The 19625-nt window shown below is 42.2% G+C and overlaps 2 protein-coding genes across 5 annotated transcripts in view; both read right to left on the bottom strand.

The window, feature by feature from the left end:
* LOC127625532 (antiviral innate immune response receptor RIG-I-like) overlaps positions 1-7487 on the bottom strand; it is a 23059-nt gene extending 15572 nt beyond the window's left edge. The window contains 11 exon segments of the mRNA XM_052100848.1: positions 501-658; positions 736-837; positions 992-1154; positions 2079-2328; positions 2403-2559; positions 2805-2912; positions 3006-3164; positions 4694-4838; positions 4918-5099; positions 6569-6703; positions 7307-7487. Of these exon segments, the coding sequence (XP_051956808.1) occupies positions 501-658; positions 736-837; positions 992-1154; positions 2079-2328; positions 2403-2559; positions 2805-2912; positions 3006-3164; positions 4694-4838; positions 4918-5099; positions 6569-6703; positions 7307-7412 (1665 nt within the window). The 5' untranslated portion in view covers positions 7413-7487.
* A 987-nt stretch (positions 7488-8474) lies between these two features.
* Positions 8475-17662, bottom strand: LOC127625093 (E3 ubiquitin-protein ligase Topors-like). 4 transcript variants are annotated; one of them, XR_007968258.1, is made up of 4 exons: positions 17514-17662; positions 15663-16640; positions 9366-14295; positions 8475-9240 (listed from the first exon to the last, which is right to left on the bottom strand). XR_007968258.1 is itself a non-coding variant. In XM_052100160.1 (3 exons), exons 2-3 carry the CDS (start codon positions 16638-16640, stop codon positions 12547-12549), a joined length of 2727 nt encoding a protein of 908 aa, XP_051956120.1. In that variant the 5' UTR covers positions 17514-17662; the 3' UTR covers positions 8475-12546. The 4 variants fall into 4 exon arrangements, 1 of the variants encoding a protein (XP_051956120.1); XR_007968257.1 differs by having other exon boundaries at positions 8475-9490; positions 9616-14295; XR_007968259.1 differs by having other exon boundaries at positions 8475-9365; positions 9616-14295.
* Between the last annotated feature and the right edge of the window lie 1963 nt (positions 17663-19625).

Here is a 19625-nt window from a genome sequence, read left to right as displayed (position 1 = left end):
GTCTGTCCGTCTGTCTATCTATCTATCTATCTATCATCTGTCTGTCTGTCTATTTATATCTATCTATCTATCTATCTATCTATCTATCTATCTATCTATCTGTCTGTCTGTCTATTTATATCTATTTATCTATCTATCTATTTATATCTATCTATCTGTCTGTCTGTCCATCTGTCTGTCTGTCTGTCTATCTATCTATCTATCTGTCTGTATGTCTGTCCATCTATCTATCTGTCCATCTGTCTATCTATCTGTCTGTCTATCTGTCTATCTATCTATCTATCTATCTGTCTGTCTTTCTGTCTGTCTGTCCATCTATCTATCTATCTATCTATCTATCTATCTATCTATCTATCTATCTATCTATCTATCTATCTGTCTTACTGTCTGTCTGTCCATCCATCCATCCATCTATCTATCTGTCTTTCTGTATGTCTATCTGTCTGTCTATATGTCTATCTATCTATCTATCTATCTGTCTGTCTGTCTGTCTGTCTCACCCTCAGGTGTTCAGTGTAGTTGTAGAGCGCTCTGCAGATCCTCCTCTCCTCCTCTTCATTTCTCATCTGAAGAACTCTGCAGCGTTTCTGAACAGACACGATCCACTGCTCGTAACTCTGAGATCCACACTCACGGTTCTGAATGTGAGACAGGCTCTCTGCCAGACAGATGTGTGTGTGTTAGTGTGTGTATGTGCGAGAGCAGTATATGTATAGACAGGTGAGAGTTGTGTACCGATATTGTAGACCGTCTGTGCAAGCTGTTCGATATTCCTCATGATGTTGCAGATTATCCTGATGAAGGGATCAGATGTGCGCTGAGGAACCTCAAAAAACTCTGGCACACAGAAACACATAGATGGCTTTGACAGATGTGTGCCATACACAATATTATACTATTTAAAAAAAACATAGGAAAACTCTTTATTGGGTAAAGAGTGTGTACAACCTTTTTCAATGGTGCATGTAGATGTTTGTGTGTAAATTCTGACCTTTCTGAGGTGTGTGCACATATGTCCGGAGCTCGTCCAGGTGATGGGTAACGGTGGTGATGACCCTGGCATCCAGGTTAGCACACAGCTGTAAGATATTGTTTTCTGCCTCCAGCAGATTCTTGAATCAACCGATGCCAACCGACGCTGTCAGACCCACAATCTGACGGAGAGAGAGAGAGCTTATGAATCAATCAATTTACTAGTAATAAAACAGAACAAAATCAACAGGGTGGAGCAGAATAGAATAGTAAAACAGACTAGAAAATAACAAAACAGAGCAGTCTAAAATAGCAGAATAGAACAGACCAGAATAGAATAGAAGAATATTATAGAATATTCTTGTCTATTCTAGAGCAGACTAGAATATACAAGAACAGAATGATATAACAGATAGAATAAAACAATAGAATAAAATAATAAAAGTAGAATATTAGGACAGAACTGAGAAAAATAGAATAGGCAAGAATAGAACATTTAAATAGACTAGACTAGAATTTCAATAGAATAGAACAGAATAGAATAGAGCATAATAGAATAGAAAAGAATAGACCTGACCAGAATAGAACAGAAAAGAACATTAAAATAGACTAGAATTGCAATAGAATAGAGCATAATAGAATAGACAAGAATAGACCTGACCAGAATAGAAAAGAACATTAAAATATAATAGAATTGCAATAGAACAGAACAGAATAGAATAGAGGATAATAGAATAGACAAGAATAGACCTGACCAGAACAGAACATTAAAATAGACTAGAATAGAATAAAGCTGAGCAGACTAGAATACTGTAGACAAGAATAGAAGAGAGCCGAACGGAGCAGTAGAATAGAATAGAACAGAATAGAATAAAATAGAATAGTAGAATAGATTGAATAGAATAGAGGCAAACAAAACGGCGCAAACAAGAATAGAATAGGACAAAGGAGACAAGAATAGGCAAAAGAACAGCAGAACAGAAGTGTAGAAGAGACAAGAATAGAATAGTAGAATTGATCAAAATAGAATGCTGCAGAATAGAACAGTAGAATAGACTATAATAGAATAGAATAGATTAGAATCAAACCGAACAACTGTGTGGTACCTGTGGCAGTGAGTGTGTGTTGGTGGTGAGTTTGGTATCCAGGTAACGGGTCATGATGTTGTTATACGGGTGTTTTCCGGTCGTGTTATGACACTCATCCAGCAGAATGAGTGACAGCAGCTCAAGAGACGACACCTCGCCGCTATTAAGAGCATTCACCAGGATCTGAGCCGTCAACACCACAATATCATGATTCTCCAAAAGCATACGCACAGACAGATACTCCATTTCACCACACATACCAGTCACCCTGCAACACAAAGCACACTTCAGAAAGGGTCTAGATTTAGACTGTCATGCATGTGTGCGTGAGAGAGTTTGTACCTGATACTGGGGTCCTTGCAGGAAAAGTGTTCCTTAAAAAGTTTATACTGCTGTTCATAGACGTCGACCTTGGTTGCCAAGAACACAACCTTTGCCCCGGGAAACTGCTGCAGGTGATTTTCACAGATTGCCAAGGCAACAATAGTTTTCCCACATCCTAGAGAAAAATGATCAACTTTATTACACTGGCAACAGATGGTGATGTAGAACAAGACTTTGAGTAGTGAACCACAGTCTGACTTTAAGGCCAAATTCACATGGTCTTGACAGGTCTTCAGACCAAGACCATCAGATCTAAACTACAACTCTGGTACATCACAAATTTAATCTGACAATTTTATTGCAATTTACAGTTGTTCATGTGTGAAAGTATCTTTTTGCTGTTTCAGTGGTGTGAAGCACCTGTAGGAGCACAGATGATGGTGTTGCGTCCTTCCACAGCAGCGGTGGTCAGTTCCTTCTGATACTCTCTGAGCTTCCTCTCACCTGAGTGCTCACATTCACCAACACCTGCACAGAGGTCAAAGATCACATTCCAGTAGCTGAGGAACATGAAGATCTTTTAGGTATCAGGTGTGATTATTTTGAGGTTGGGTGCGATACCTGTTGACCCACTGGGCATCTCTGTTAAACTGATGTTGTTGGCGCTATTCAGTAGAGTATCTTCACTCTCACCCTCCTCTCTGTACTCAAAACACACTGACATCTTGGTTTCTGATTCTCCATCACATGCAGCATCTTTCATATCCGTATCACCTCCATCTACAAAAAAAACATCAGCAGAGTAAACTGATTGGCCAATCAGCTATGAGCTTATGACACATGTGAGGAGGTGTAAATTTTAACACTACAAAAGGACGGTTGGTTATTGAGGTTGGAAGGATAAATGGATGGATATTGAGGATTGGATGGATGGGTATTGAGAATTGGTTGGATGGGTGGATGGATGGATATTGAGAATTGGATGGATGGATTTTGAGAATTGGTTGGATGGATGGATGGATGGATATTGAGAATTGGATGGATGGATGGATGAATATTGAGAATTGGATGGATGGATTTTGAGAATTGGTTGGATGGATGGATAGATATTGAGAATTGGTTGGATGGATGGATAGATATTGAGAATTGGTTGGATGGATGGATTTTGAGAATTCGATGGATGGACATTGAGAATTGGATGGATGGATGGATTTTGAGAATTCGATGGATGGACATTGAGAATTGGATGGATGGATTTTGAGAATTGGATGGATGGATTTTGAGAATTGGATGGATGGATTTTGAGAATTGGTTGGATGGATTTTGAGAATTGGTTGGATGGACATTGAGAATGGGATGGATGGATGGACATTGAGAATTGGATGGATGGATGGATTTTGAGAATTGTTTGGATGGATGGATTTTGAGAATTGGATGGATGGACATTGAGAATTGGACGGATGGATGGATGGATGGATGGACATTGAGAATTGGATGGATGGATGGATTTTGAGAATTGGTTGGATGGATGGATTTTGAGAATTGGATGATGGACATTGAGAATTGGATGGATGGATGGATTTTGAGAATTGGTTGGATGGATGGATTTTGAGAATTGGATGGATGGACATTGAGAATTGGATGGATTTTGAGAATTGGTTGGTTGGATATTGAGAATTGGTTGGATGGATAATTGAGAATTAGATGGATGAGTGGATATATACTAGATTGATAAATGGATGGCTGGAAGGATGGATTGATATTGAGAATTGGATGGATTTTGAGAATTGGTTGGATGGACATTGAGAATTGGATGGATGGATGGATTTTGAGAATTGGTTGGATGGATGGACATTGAGAATTGGATGGATGGACATTGAGAATTGGATGGATGGATGGATTTTGAGAATTGGTTGGATGGATGGACAATGAGAATTGGATGGATTTTGAGAATTGGATGGATGGACATTGAGAATTGGATGGATGGATGGATGGATGGATTTTGAGAATTGGTTGGATGGATGGACATTGAGAATTGGATGGATGTTGAGAATTGGTTGGATGGACATTGAGAATTGGATGGATTTTGAGAATTGGTTGGATGGATGGACAATGAGAATTGGATGGATTTTGAGAATTGGTTGGATGGATATATACTAGATTGATAAATGGATGGCTGGAAGGATGGATTGATATTGAGAATTGGATGGATGGAAGATACTTGAGAAAAACGGACAAATGGATGGATATTTAGGAGATGTTAGATAAATAAATGGATGGATGAATGAAAAAGAATCTAACAGAATTACTTAATTCCAGCAGTTCTAATGCCTGGTCTAATCTGCATGCATCCAGAGCAATCTTCAGCACTTTAAACCAGTTTGGTTGATCAGAACGTACAAGGCTCTCCACTAGTTTCTCACTGGCAGCTATACAACCACGCAGGGTTTCCATCTGTAGAAAACACACACACAAACTCATTTAGTCTGCATTCCTGTACACAAAAGTAAGAGATGTTTGGCTCTGGACTCACAGCTCGGATCTCCTCGCATTCTCTCTGTTTCAGACAGTCGCTCATGTGTGTGAGCAGCTCACTGGGCTTCATATGTTTGGTGATGGATGATGCGATAAGCTTCAGAAGCTTCCTGTGTTCCTGAAGCTCTTCCAACTCACAGAAGTTCCAGTCCTTAATGGCTGCATACAGACCATGGTAGTCTACAGACACAATTGTATGTTTCAAGAAACTTTTTTTTAAATGTATTTCAAGCTAAAACGTATACAAGTTCCAAAGTTATTAAGCAAGTATACAGTATATGCTTATGGATGCTTTACACTGATTTTAACATGGTTAGGTGTGTTGTTAGACACATTGTAAACAGAGTACTTAAAACCTCTTGCTCTCTTCAGATTTTCAAAATCTTCCACTTTCTACTTTTTCCTCTTTTGGAAAGTCTGCCTTTAAAATGCAGAGTGCGCCTCTCCTCAGGGAACTGGCTTCTATCTCCATGTAGGTTCACAGGTCCAGTAGCAGAGCGTGGAGGGCACCGGCCGAATTAGATGTGCCGCCGGACCCGCTCACCTGGAACCAGCAAGCGTCGTGGTCGACGGGCCAGGAAGCCATGCCGCCCTTCCCCTGGGAAGACCACCACCCCTCGTGCCCTGAAACCTACGAGGGAAGCAAGTGTGACCGCCGAACCCCCCCATGTCCGGAACCATTCCTTTGGACATTCACCTTTTCTACAATGAGCTCCGTTGCACCACAAGGATGCCAGATCCCCCCTTTAATTGGACACGTTATTTTCCCCTTTTTAAAATATAGTTTTTGTTTATTATTAATTAAAAACAAACTCTCTGAGGTTTGATGCCACATCCACTGTGCCAGTCTCTTGCTCACCCCACCACAGATGGCACAGTTGGGCACCTAGAGTGATGTCACTTGCCCTCTCATTCGCTGGATAGATGGAAAACCAGCATAGAGAATGCACAGCCTCCCAACCACCAAAAGGGTAAGTGGCACTTAATAAGAATTTATCCTGTGGCTGGTTGAGCCTGTTATGTTTAACCTGTGTTACTCTGTTCACTCCCGCCAGGATGAAAGTGGCTCCGGAGAGGTATCCCCTACATGCCCACTCTAACCACAGGGCCTGGCTGAGAAAGAAGCATTCCCGGGTGGACAGGATGCATCTCCGGCTCTTGACCCCAATGTTATGGGCAGAAGTGTGAGAGGAGATGCCGTTGGGGCATGGGAATGGCCTCTTCTTCAACCAGGCTCGTAATGGGAGTGGGTAGGAGAGGTGCAAATTAATAAGCATTGTTTGGCAGCAGATGATGAGCACCTGAGCCACATTACATGATTTAAACAATATGTGTGTTAACAGCCTCACCACTGCCTCTCCTCACGGAGTGGGCTCCTATCTCCTTGTCTGTAAACACTGGTGTCCTCATAGGTCCCGAAGCAGAGAGGGGAGGGTATCGGCAGAATAAGATGTGCTAATGGACCCGCTCCCGCTCTATGGACATGTTATATTCCCCTTTTTGAACATTTTATGTTTATTATTATTCAAAAAATAATCTCCTCTCCAAGGCCTGACGCCACACCCACTGTGTCGGTCTCTTGCTCACCCCATCACACCTGCCCCAGAAATGTAAAAAAGGGTCCACACGACATGTGTTAATAAACTCACCTGAGGCATGAAGGATGTCCAGAAAGGCCTGAAACCAGCCCACTTCCTCTAACTCACATATCTTGTCCAACAACATTTCAGTTGCTTTGGTCACAGATGATGTCAACTCCATTGAGAGAATTATTTCCACCACCTCTGTGCCAAGAGAACATACAAAATAGGATCTGTATTTGTTGCTTAATGACTGAAGCAGGTGGAATGTCCCCCCACAGAACATTAAAGGTGCTGATAGCGATTTTTAGCCATTCTGGAACTTCCACAAGACTGAGCCGTTGAATTGGATACACCCCCAATTTCCAAAACCCGCCCTCCAAAAACATTATTGAGACCGTCAGAGGTGTATGAAACACTCTTAAACAGATATCTCAGAGATACACTATGACAGTCAGAAAGCACATCATTATCTTCTGATTGGCTGATCAAAGAACGTTAGCGGCCTGCGGTTTTGTTAGCTTTTCCAGTCTTTTGCATTCACAAAGGCCGGAGACTTATCTCAGGACACTTATTTCAGTAATATCTTTTAAGGAGAATGAACATGTTCTGCATACCGTTCTGGGAAGAAAAAAAAAATAGCTTACTGCGCCTTTAAGAGAAATATGGAAATCTTATAGAATTGTAAAACTCAATATACTCCGCCAAATTGAGTTCCTAATAAACACACATATATCCAACAAGACTAAGATATCCAGTACACACACTTGTGTACTTAGAGGATCGTTAGGATAACATGTGCCTTACCTTGATCCAGGTATTCCGTCATGAAGGTTTTAATAAATGACGGTCGTAAAATCTTAGTGATGTATTTACTCGAGCGACGTAAATTCTCCTTTTCCAGCTCGTACATTTCTACAGAGATTCAGCACACGATGATGATGATGATGGTGGTGGTGATGGTGACGGGCCAATAAACGGACTCTTAACCTTTTAAAGCAGCTAATCAATAAACGAAAATGAAAGTAAAGTTACGAGGAAACGAAAGCGATCCCAAACAAAGACGGAGCTGCCTACCTGGACAACATTCAATGCGGACTATGTAGGCAGCTCCCTAGGTTTGTTCTGCTCAATCATGCGTTTTTTTTTTATCTTAAAATGCTGTGAATATTATTGTCTGGACACCCTCACAAGAATTAATAACTTACCTTTTGCTGAAATAAAGTGTCACCTTTCCGACTAAACCCCCAAATCCCCAACACTCACATAGAAAGTGGAATATAACAGAATTAAATATAATTACAGAAATCTACAATAACAATATCAAAGAAATATTTGTGGTTCGAGCTCAATCGACAGGATTTATGGCATTATGTTGATTTACACCATTAAATAAATATTTCAAATCATCCCTCCTTAAAAAGAAAGACACATAAGAGGTTACAGTGAGGAACTGTGCAGCCATTAAAAACAATCACTCAGAGGAACTTACAGGACAAACATGTCCACGTCAGAAAACTGCCATAAAGATATTATATATTCATATTATTTTCATTTTAACCAACATCAGTCCTGATCATCACTACCAAATATTCATTCATTTTCAGGATTTTAACCCTTTAAATGCCCGTTTGTTTATATAATGCCACTGTTGTTTTTTTACACACACACAGACACACACACACACACACACAAACACACACACTCACACACACTATAAGTAAACAGTGAATAGGGGAAAAGTTTGTATTTGCTCCACAGGATAAACATGAGGGAAATGGCGCCATCTGGTGGAAATTATAAAGAATGTAAACGTTGAAGTCAGGACTCCAGAATGAAAGAATAATATCACATAATTCATGATTTTATGCTTTAATGGCACTGGGATCAAATATTGCAGCTCTAATGGGTTTCAATGGGGACATTTTTGCCCTGAAGGTCAAAATTCCACTCAAACGTTGAAGTTTGTGGTTTGTACGCATTTTATTGTACTAAAATCATGTTAACACACATATTGTTTAAATCTGGCGGCTATACTTTTGATTACAGAGTATTTGAACATTTATGGACTGTCCCCATTTACTTCCATTGTACATGACTCACTGTAACAGATTTTTGCTTCTTTTTTTAAGAAAAGGGACAAGTCAAAATTATTTGTGTTGTAATCAACATTATGCATGTCAATTGAGCTTAACTTTAATTGATCCCGGAATAAATAAACAACTGTAGTAACTCTGGGCTTTTAACAGACCATTGTAAATAAGCAACAACTGGGCACTGATGATTCTGATTGCCACTAATGAAATAATGAAACACGCAATCCAGATGGAGAACCATTTTTTTCTCCCCAATTTGTAACGGCCAATTCCCAATGCGCTCTAAGTCCTCAGAATCTCAGTTGCCTCCGCGTCTGAGACTGTCAATCCGCGCATCTTATCACGTGACTTGTTGAGTGCGTTACCGTGGAGAGGCTTCACGCTATTCTCCGTGGCATCCACGTACAACTCACCACACGCCCCACCGAGAGCGAGAACCACATTATAGTGACCATGAGGAGGTTACCCCATGTGGCTCAACCCTCCCTAGCAACCGGCCCAATTTGGTTGCTAAGGAGACCTGACTGGAGTCACTCACCACACGCCCCACCAAGAGCGAGAACCACATTATAGTGACCATGAGGAGGTTACCCCATGTGACTCTACCCTCCCTAGCAACCGGCCCAATTTGGTTGCTAAGGAGACCTGACTGGAGTCACTCACCACACGCCCCACCGAGAGCGAGAACCACATTATAGTGACCATGAGGAGGTTACCCCATGTGACTCTACCCTCCCTAGCAACCGGCCCAATTTGGTTGCTAAGGAGACCTGACTGGAGTCACTCACCACACGCCCCACCGAGAGCGAGAAGCACATTATAGTGACCATGAGGAGGTTACCCCATGTGACTCTACCCTCCCTAGCAACCGGCCCAATTTGGTTGCTAAGGAGACCTGACTGGAGTCACTCACCACACGCCCCACCGAGAGCGAGAACCACATTATAGTGACCATGAGGAGGTTACCCCACGTGACTCTACCCTCCCTAGCAACCGGCCCAATTTGGTTGCTAAGGAGACCCATCTGGAGTCACTCAGCACACCCTGGATTCAAACTCACGACTCCAGGTGTGAAAGTCAGCGGCAATACTCGCTGAGATACACAGAACAACCATTTTAAGTGTTAGTTGGAGCAAAATTAAGTTCAGGCTCAAGTTGTGCAGTCGTTGGCTTTCATAACAACTCAAAGTAGTTAATGATATCATGATATCAATGTAACTAACCTCGGACCATCATGTCATCTACCCACTCAGGTGACGGTCATCTCGACTCTGGAAAGTATTGTCACTATATGCCAAATTTTTTATTTAACGAAAAGCATCGAATTATTCTCTAGAAAAACAATTTGCCGCTGCAGCTCAGTGTGAACGCCCCTGAAGAGGTGGGGTGAATCTGTCGTAACTGTGAGGAAAGGGTGTACGGGTCATGATCATGTTCACCAAGGTGGCAAAGGAACTCACTCTACAGCTCATATCATTAAAATCAGTTTGAGACACATGGAGGAACTTCTATGAGTTTATTGACAGATTGATGACATGACAGCTTGTGTTCAGTAGACATGACCAGTGAACAATATCTCCAGGGTCTCGGCACCTCATACACAAGCACACATACAGCGTAACAGAGGCTGGAGGTGCAGTTCACCTGTTCCCTGAGTATAACAGACACAATTCTCCCAGAAGTTCAGCGGGGTTGTTCCAGGGAATGTCTAGATGGTAACGCTCATGATGGCGAAACTCTCGCAGGAGCGCATTTGCTGCTGCCCAAAGGTTAGGGGCTGTTCTCACAGGACTCTTGTGTTCAAAAACAGTAGATATACAGTTGTGCTCAAAAGTTTGCACACTCTGGCATTGATTTTGAAAATATGACTGATCATGCAAGGATTTATTTAAGGATAGTGATCATATGAAGCCATTTATTATCACATAGTTGTTTGGCTCCTTTTTAAATCATAATGAGAACAGAAATCACCCAAATGGCCCTGATCAAAAGTTTACACACCCTTGAATGATTGACCTTGTTAGAGACACACAAGGTGACACACACAGGTTTAAATGGCAATTAAAGGTTCATTTCCCACACCCGTGGCTTTTTAAATGGCAATTAGTGTCCGTGTATAAACAGTCAATGAGCAGGCAAGATTCGGAGCCATGGGGAGCAGAAAAGAACTGTCAAAAGACAGTTGCGTAACAAGGTCCGAAGGCTTGAAAATGCCATTCAGAACTGTTCAATCGCTTATTAAGAAGTGGGATCTCTTGATACCAAGCCAAGGTCAGGACGACCAAGAAAGATTTCAGCCACGACTGCCAGAAGTTTTGTTCGGGATACAAAGATAAACCCCACAGGTAACCTCAGGAGAAACACAGGCTGCTCTGGAGAAAGACGGTGTGGTTGTTTCCAGGAGCACAACAGGACAATACTTGAACATAAATGAGCTGCATGGTCGAGCTCCCAGAAAGAAGCCTTTACTGCGCCAACGGGTACAATATGCCCAACAACAGCTTGACATGGCTCTGCTTCTGGCACACGAGATGCGTCCTCCGCCACCCGGTCACAATCATAAGCGCCATGTTTGGAGAGGGGTCAACAAGGCCTGTAGTGAAAAGAATCCCATCCCCACTGTGAAGCATGGTGGTGCCTCACTGATGTTTTGGGGGGGGGGCTCTAAAGGCACGGGGAATCTTGTGAAAATTGATGGCAAGGTGAATGCTGCATGTTATCAGAAAATACTGGCAGACAGTTTGCATTCTTCTGCACGAAAGCTGCGCATGGGACGCTCTTGGACTTTCCAGCACGCCAATGACCCTGAGCTCAAGGCCAAGTTGACCCTCCAGTGGTTACGGCAGAAAGAAGGATCTGGAGAGGCCATCACAGTCTCCTGACCTTAATATCATCAAGCCACTCTGGGGAGATCTCAAACGTGCCATTCATGTAAGACCACCAAAGACTTGGCTTGACCTGGAGGCACTTTGCCAAGACGAATGGGCGAGAATGTGGGGCCTCAAAGACAACCATTACAAAAGATTGCACGCTGTCATTGATGCTAAATGGGGCAATGCACAGTATTAAGATCTAAGGGGATGCAGACTTTTGAACAGGGGGCATTTAATTTTTTTCTTTGTTGCCATGTTTTGTTTTATGATTGTGCCATTCTGTTGTAACCTACATGTGAATATGAATCCCATAAGAAATCTAGAAATGTGTTTTGCCCGCTCACTCATGTTTTCTTTAAAAATGGTACATATATTACCAATTCAACAAGGGGATGTAAACTTTTGAGCTCATCTGCATTTTACCAGATGAGGTATATTGATGAGGAATAATAATAATAGTGAGCCTTGATGTAATCTGGCACATGCATGTATTGAAAAACTACTAAGAGCTGACAGAACGCAGTAGCATGTCCTGTATGAATGACCCCTCAAGGCTAGGGTATACTTTAATGTTAATATGCCTTTAAAGTATACTCTTTTCACAGCGACACAGGAAGCATTTAGGTATTTCCATTGATCATGGTTCCATTGAAATAATGGGGGGGTTGTACTTGCTTGTTTTGATTATTGGGAATCAAATAATCAAATCCCCCCCCCCCCCCCGGAATCTACGCCACGTCACATGCATTGTGTCCGCGAGACATACCAGCACGTAGAAACCCAAAGTATTCTTTGGCCTCAAGGATGGGAAGTCTAGCATGAGTTTGCAGCTTCAGTGTTACCATCTAGACAAGACTGTTGGGTTTTTGAGCAGTTGGCATGGCAAGTCAGCACCAGGTTCGAGTCATAGGAAAACAAACTATACTGTACCTATAAATACAGTATTAACAATAATAATAACATTGCAAATGTTTCTTAAGCAGTCTCTGATTGAGTCTTTCAAAAAACAACACACATTTCTGGCTAGGCATTCAGACAAGCATAATTACTGTCTGTAACAAGTACGTTAGTATGAGTTCTAGCTAGCCGTGTTGGCCTCCGTCTCTTGTTCATCCTTGTTTTCCAAGCCCTCTCCTCTTACGTCTGATTGGTCCCTTTGAGGGCTAAAAACTTTTGTGTCCGTATTCTGGGTGCAATCAAGAGCATCGGAACTGTTATGATCAACTACATCCACCACACAGTCATCCAGGTTTAGTGAATGGTCAGGAGAATCACTATGGCTTACTGAGCTTGAGGACTCTAGAGAAATACTCGTAGAGGGCAAAGTCACACCAATATTGTTCTGCAACATATCTTCCCTCAGCTCATCATCACCTCCTGCTGTGGTTTGGTCTATAACATCCTTGACACGGTCCAGACAGTCAATGGTACGATCGCTGTCACTGTCAATAGTGATCACAGTGGGTGACCACTGCTCCCTCCTCTTCTTTCGGTGCTTACGCTTCCTTTGCTGGTACCACTGCATGTCAGGCGCACTTCGTTCATAGATAATCTCCACACTTGGGCTCCGACTTTGTGGCTGCTCACGGCTGCGCAGTTGTTCTCTGTGTCCAGGCCGTTTTTCCTTGGATTTAGTTCCCTTCTTGTGCTGCCGCTGGGCAGCTCGCTCCAAGTGGCGGGTTTTGTACTTGCGTTTGCCACTGGGTTTGTCCAGGTGGGATCTTTCTAAGTGCAAGTCGTCACTGCTGCTGCTGACGGACCGTCTGCGACGTTTATGACAACGCTGCGACTCGTGAGAGCGACTGTGGTGATGGTGGGAACCAAGAAACGAGTCCAAATCAGGAGACCTGGTCGTCTTTTCTCTTGCTCTTGTCCTCCTGCGCTCTTTCTCCCAGTACGAAGGAGATTGCGAGTATCTGTCTCTCACATGTCGAGAGTGCTCCGGGCTCCTGTCACTGCTGGTGCTGTTTCCAGAGGGCGAGCAATCGCTGCCACTCAAAAAGGACACCGATGGACTCTGGCTGGACCAGCTCCGGTGCGAATGCACTTGACTTGGCGAGCGCTCTTGATTGCTTGCGTGCTGCAGCCGTTCCAAACTCTCATCCCTCTCCTTGCTGTCTGTCCACCGATGTGAGTGGTCCCTGCGTGTCCTATGACTGCTGAACCCAGAACATTCTTGATTTTGGTGTGAATGGGAGCGCGAACTCTCCTTGGACAGATATTGGTGGCTATGCGTATGATGCCAAGGGTTTGATGGGGAGCAACTTTGGATGACTTTTTCCTTGATGTGCGAGTCTGAGTGTATATGGTTGGGACTGCATGATGGCGCGAGGCCTGGAGAGGAGTCAGGGCTAAGCAGGTCCTCATGGGACTGTGATGGAGCCAGCACCTGGGATGTCTCTGGTTTCATTACTGTTGCCATCGCAACCATAGCTGCTGCCTCTGGCTCATCTTCAGACGAATCAGATGAGAGCTGAACAAGCTCAGGTGTCCGTTCAGCCATGGGCTTCACATATCCCACAATCAGGCACTCTTCCTCATCATCTTCACCTGGTCCTGCTGAGACAGTTGCACTCACTGAAGGGGCAGTCATTTCCAGGGCACTCAGGGCTAGGGCTGTGCTTGAGCCTGGCTCCAACCCTTCATCCTGTGATTGGCTGGATGAGGGGAGGAGGGTTGTGTAGGAGGGACCAGGAGTTTCGTCATCCCACATAGACTGGCTCAGTAAACTTTCCATGCCGCTTGCTGTGGGAACAGAGGGAAGTCCCTGGACAAAAGATGGATTCTCCATGACATTGTCCTCACTATCATTATTATCATCATCATCCTAGGAAAGGAAAGACAAAGAGTGAGCATTTTACCTCCTAATGTGATGTATTTCCAAGTGAAACAGGATATTCAACATGATAAAATATAAGGGGTGGCACTTGATTTTATCCATCAGGAATTGATTTTGCTGATCCTGATAACTAAGGTGGTAGAAAAGATTTTAGTAGCCAATATAGACACCACATGAGGGAGTTTATACAGAAATATTTCATCAGATGAGGTTTTCACTATTATTTACAAGATATATAGTTGGAGACGTGGTTTTTTTTCATGTGTTGTTTCGTCTCACACACATGGTCAAGCACTCAGCTTTTGGCCTTAAGTGCCATTAAATTAATGTTAACTATTGACAAGATTTTAGAAAGGCTGAAATGAAGGGGTCCTGGGTACTATCACCCCTAGAGTTGCGAGTTTGAATTCAGGGCATGCTGAGTGACTCCAGCCTGGTCTCCTTAGCAACCAAATTGGCACGGTTGCTAGGGAGGGTAGAGTCACATGGGGCAACCAAATTGGGCCGGTTGCTAGGGAGGGTAGAGTCACATGGGGTAAATAAATTGGCCCGGTTGCTAGGGAGGGTAGAGTCACATGGGGTAACCAAATTGGGTCAGTTGCTAGGGAGGGTAGAGTCACATGGGGCACCCAAATTGGGTCGGTTGCTAGGGAGGGTAGAGTCACATGGGGCAACCAAATTGGCGCGGTTGCTAGGGAGGGTAGAGTCACATGGGGCAACCAAATTGGGTCGGTTGCTAGGGAGGGTAGAGTCAAATGGGGCAACCAAATTGGGTCGGTTGCTAGGGAGGGTAGAGTCACATGGGGTAACCTCCTCGTGGTGGTGATTAGTGGTTCTCTCAATGGGGCGTGTGGTGAGTTGTGTGTGGATCGTGGAGAGTAGCATGAGTCTCCACATGCTGTGAGTCTCCGCGGATGCACAATGAGTCACGTGATAAGATGCGACGATTGACGATCTCAGAAGCGGAGGCAACTGAGACTCGTCCTCCGCCACCCGGATTGAGGCGAGTAACCGCACCACCACGAGGACCTGCTAAGTAGCTGGAATTGGGGAGAAAAGGGGATAAAAAACCAAAACAATGACTAAATAGCCATTTGGTTTTTTACTGACATTATTTTCCATCCTAAAAACAGAAGCGGAGCAAGTTTTTACATTTTAAAAGATAACAAAGAGAAACATTTTCTCTTTAGAATAATGTTCACAGATTAATCGTACACAACAAGACCAGGAACATGCTATTTACTAAAGTCATATGGTTTTAAGTTTAAAACATTCGTTTTATCTTCGGAAAATCTCACAAATCTTTTACTCACAATATTTTACACAGATAAATGTTTCTCTTTTGTGTGTCTCACCTCAGAGATGGCGATAACAGAGTCATCAGAGCTGCTTCCCTCCTCGTAACTGGGGGCGGGGCAATCGTAGATGGCCTGCTGGTCATATGTCTCCATGCTGAGGGTCGAGCGGGCAAAACTCACCAGCTCATGCAGGAAGTGGTCAGTGCGTGCCAGCAGGAAGGGGCGGAGCTCGTCCCGGATGGCCGAGTCCTCCATGTTGTAGTTTGTGATGCGTGACATAATGATGTGCTGCACGATGTTCACCAGTGAGCCGTGCGAACCGTACAACACTGTCAGCTCACGCTGCAGCCATGGCAACAGCCGGTGCAAACACGCAGGGTTCTGTCGCAAGTACGCGGCCGAAACGTCCCTCTGCCTCCCCGCGTCTCTTGTGTTCCGCACACGTACACCAGTCCTGTAAAGTGCGCGCCGGAACGCCACCACATCCTGGTCTCGCAAACGCCTCAGGCTCCGACCCTCGCCCCTCCCCCGTCTGCGTGCTCTCAGTTGCATTACCATTTGCTCCATGTCTTGGTTCATGGTAAGTGGTGCCGCGTCAGAAAAACCGCCAAGCATCACGTCGTCGTCTAGTGTAGGGGAAGGGGCGGGCTGTTGTGACCTGTGGCTCCGCCTCGCTCTGCCTCGGAGCATTCGGGGGCGGAGCACATGTTCAACTGCAGCGGCGTTTGGAGCTGCTACGTTCTCCGCTGACCGTAGCACAAACTCCTTAAAATCATTTTCGCCTTTTACGGAGTGGAATATGGAGTGGAATGGCTGCTTGCAAAGAGGACATTCGGCTTTGTTCTTAGACCACTCGTGGATGCAGTGGAAACAGAAGCGGTGCAGGCAGCGGTCCAGCGATGCCACGTTTTTGAAGCCGTCGAGACAGATGGGGCATTTGGAGTCTGGAGAAGCATTAGCCAATAAACGCTGAGAAGATTTGCCACTACTGTCTTTCTTCCTCACACGCAGCTTCATCTTAGAGGGGGCCATCATCTACAACACACAGAAAATCATTATTAAAAAGGAATATTCCAGGTTTAATACAAGTTCAGCTCAATCAACACCATTAATAGCATAATTTTGATTACCACAGATCCATATTTAAGTCCCTTTTTTTTTTTTTTTTTTTATAAATTCTTCTGCCTGCCCAGTAGGGGGTGATATGCAAGAAATATTTGAATCACCATAAACAGAAGAAGAATGTGAAAGTGGAAATTTATAGTACCAAAAAAGGACTTAAATATTGATCATTTTTCTCACTCACACCTGTCATATATCTTCTGAAGACATGGATTAAACCACTGGAGTATTATGGAGTCTTACTTTTATGCTGCATTTATGTGCTTTTTGGAGCTTCAAAGCTCTGGTCACCATTCACTTGCATTGTATGTGCAGAGCTGAAATATTCTTCTAATTTGTGTTCAGCAGAAGACAGAAAGTCACACACTTCTGGGATGGCATGGGGGTGAGGAAATGATGACAGAATTTTCATTTTTGGGTGTACTCTTCCTTTAAGTGTTTTACTTTCTCCAATATAAAAATATAAACATAACCATTTTACTCACATTATTAAATGATGAAAGATGTCAAAATAGAAGCATTTTCACAGGTGGACCGATTTATTTAAAGAGTTTACTAATAAAAGATCAGATTTTCAAATATTCATAATCCTAACTGTCCCAAAAACATACGAAAATAACACGTCTTCCAGATGTAAACAAACATCGCACTACTCACCAGGCCATCACAAATGCAGCCAAACACCGAATAAATGTTCACGTTTACACACTTAACTGAACAGATGCATAAATGAATGGAACATCATTAAAAACGCTGAAAAGAGAGTTTAATAACACACATTCTTACCTGATCAACTCTAGATCATCCAAACACCACGCAGAAACGCTCAGAGACACATCTACGACACATCAGCGTCTTTTTCATGCTGATAAAAACAGAAAACTAAAATAAAACCCCGATTAAAGTGGAGAGGTTTCGCACTGCTGTCCAGGAACAGAACCTGACGGAAGTTTGGAACAAGCAGCGCGCAACTTCCGGTAGAACACTGACGCATGCGCGCCACTAGCGGACTGTAGCGGTACTGCACCTGTTGCATTGCCACAAAATATAAAATGCTATATCATTTAAATATAGTTTGAAGTAAATTTAAATAATTAAAAATAATAATTTAAACAAAATTTTATTCAGATTTAAAAAATATGTATATATTGCTAAGAACATAATAAACATAAATTTTCATCAAATATATGTGTGTTTATTGCCTATTTGTGTATTTAATTTAAATAAATAATTTTATTGAGATTTAAAATAGATCAAACATACAGAAACATACAAATCATATAGAAATATAGTCCAAATATAAATTCAAACATCAAGTAATCCATTTTCAGGAGAAAGCTGCATTTGCTCTCTTATAAAAAGAATTAAAGTTTGAAATAAATAAACAAAACAAAGTCTAATGTCTATGTTGTTCTTCGAATGGTTAATATATATCAACGTAATCTAACCTAAATACAATAGTGGTTTTAAACATTCTCATATCTAAACACAACATTTTATTATACCAGCACTTATTATATTTAGATACAATTATTTTCTTCTTATAGGAGTGAATCCGATTCTGATGGTTAGATTGTTACATTTTTATTTATGACAAATAATATACATATTTTTTATGAACGTAACAATATAAGAGATAACAATTCTTTCAATAAAAAATATAATAATATGGTATATATATATTTTGCGATTTGCATTGCCTGTGTTAACATATGGTTTACATTTATTAAAACGTTTACGAAATTAAATAATACTTTTAGTTTTACAATACACGTTAAAAATAAAAACAAATGAGGAAGAATATGGAAAATGCTCATTGGCCATAATACTTTTTAAACCTGGCCCAAACCGCCGCGGCTCTACCAGAGATCTTATAGTGTTGACGCCTTCGCGGTTCGAGCGTAAGTTTACGACAGTTTGCAGATGCCATACAAATGAATGAGAAGAGCCGTAAACTGACACCAACCGGTCGTAAAATTGTCCGCGACTGCTCTTATAAAACAGCTATTTTATCATAGTAAACAACACACTTAGTTAAGTGTAAAAGGGTTGTTAATGTGTAAAATATGTTGAATATTAGAGGAAAGGTGGTTAATTCATTACATTATCAGCAGTTTCCTCACAAAAGTAGTTTATTCTGAACACTATAGCATCTCCTCCATTAGACATCCATTCAAAAAGAACGGCCTCTTGTCTCCTTGGCTAAGCTAGGCAAGACGTCAGTCACATGCGGTCTCTGTCTCGGCGTCCGATCTTGTGTTTCCGGTCGTCATTTGACACGTGGAAACGGTTTGTTTTCATTTACATCTGCGATTAAAACAAACAGATCAGAAATCATGTATGTTAGTCGACGCTGTTTGGACAGAGTTTCCTCCATCGTGAGTATCAGTACAAGTGCTGAATTTGATGCGGTTTGTCATGTTTACATTAGAGAAACAGGAAGCTAAAGTTATTAACAGAACATTTGTGAATTTTAAATGTATTATGAAACATAAATGTAGTTATTTAAGTGTTCACATAGTTATATAGTTTTATACATGACTTTGTATAGGGCAGTTCGGATCACGACTTTATTTTAATAATGACTTCAGCTGTATCAAAGCACTATTGTATTATATTTTAAATCAATGTACTATTGCATTGCCGCACAACCTTTTGTGATATAAGTTCTGTACACATGATGCTATTTTGACTAATGAATATATACTGTATGTAATTAGATGTAATTTTTATATACATTGTTACTTAAACTAATATACATAAACATAGTTATATATATTGGCATGATCTATTGTGTCTTCTGCAGGTTCTTCTAGCTGTGGTGGTGTTGTCCTGGGGTTTTGTCATCTACGGCACACGAATAGCCGCCCAATGGGCACTGGAGAAGAGATTAAAGAC

This window comes from Xyrauchen texanus, chromosome 31 (assembly GCF_025860055.1).
Source record: "Xyrauchen texanus isolate HMW12.3.18 chromosome 31, RBS_HiC_50CHRs, whole genome shotgun sequence".
Taxonomy (NCBI): Eukaryota; Metazoa; Chordata; class Actinopteri; order Cypriniformes; family Catostomidae; genus Xyrauchen; species Xyrauchen texanus.
The sequence above is the reverse complement of the archived record's forward strand: the minus strand, read 5'-3'. Positions and strand labels throughout refer to the sequence as shown.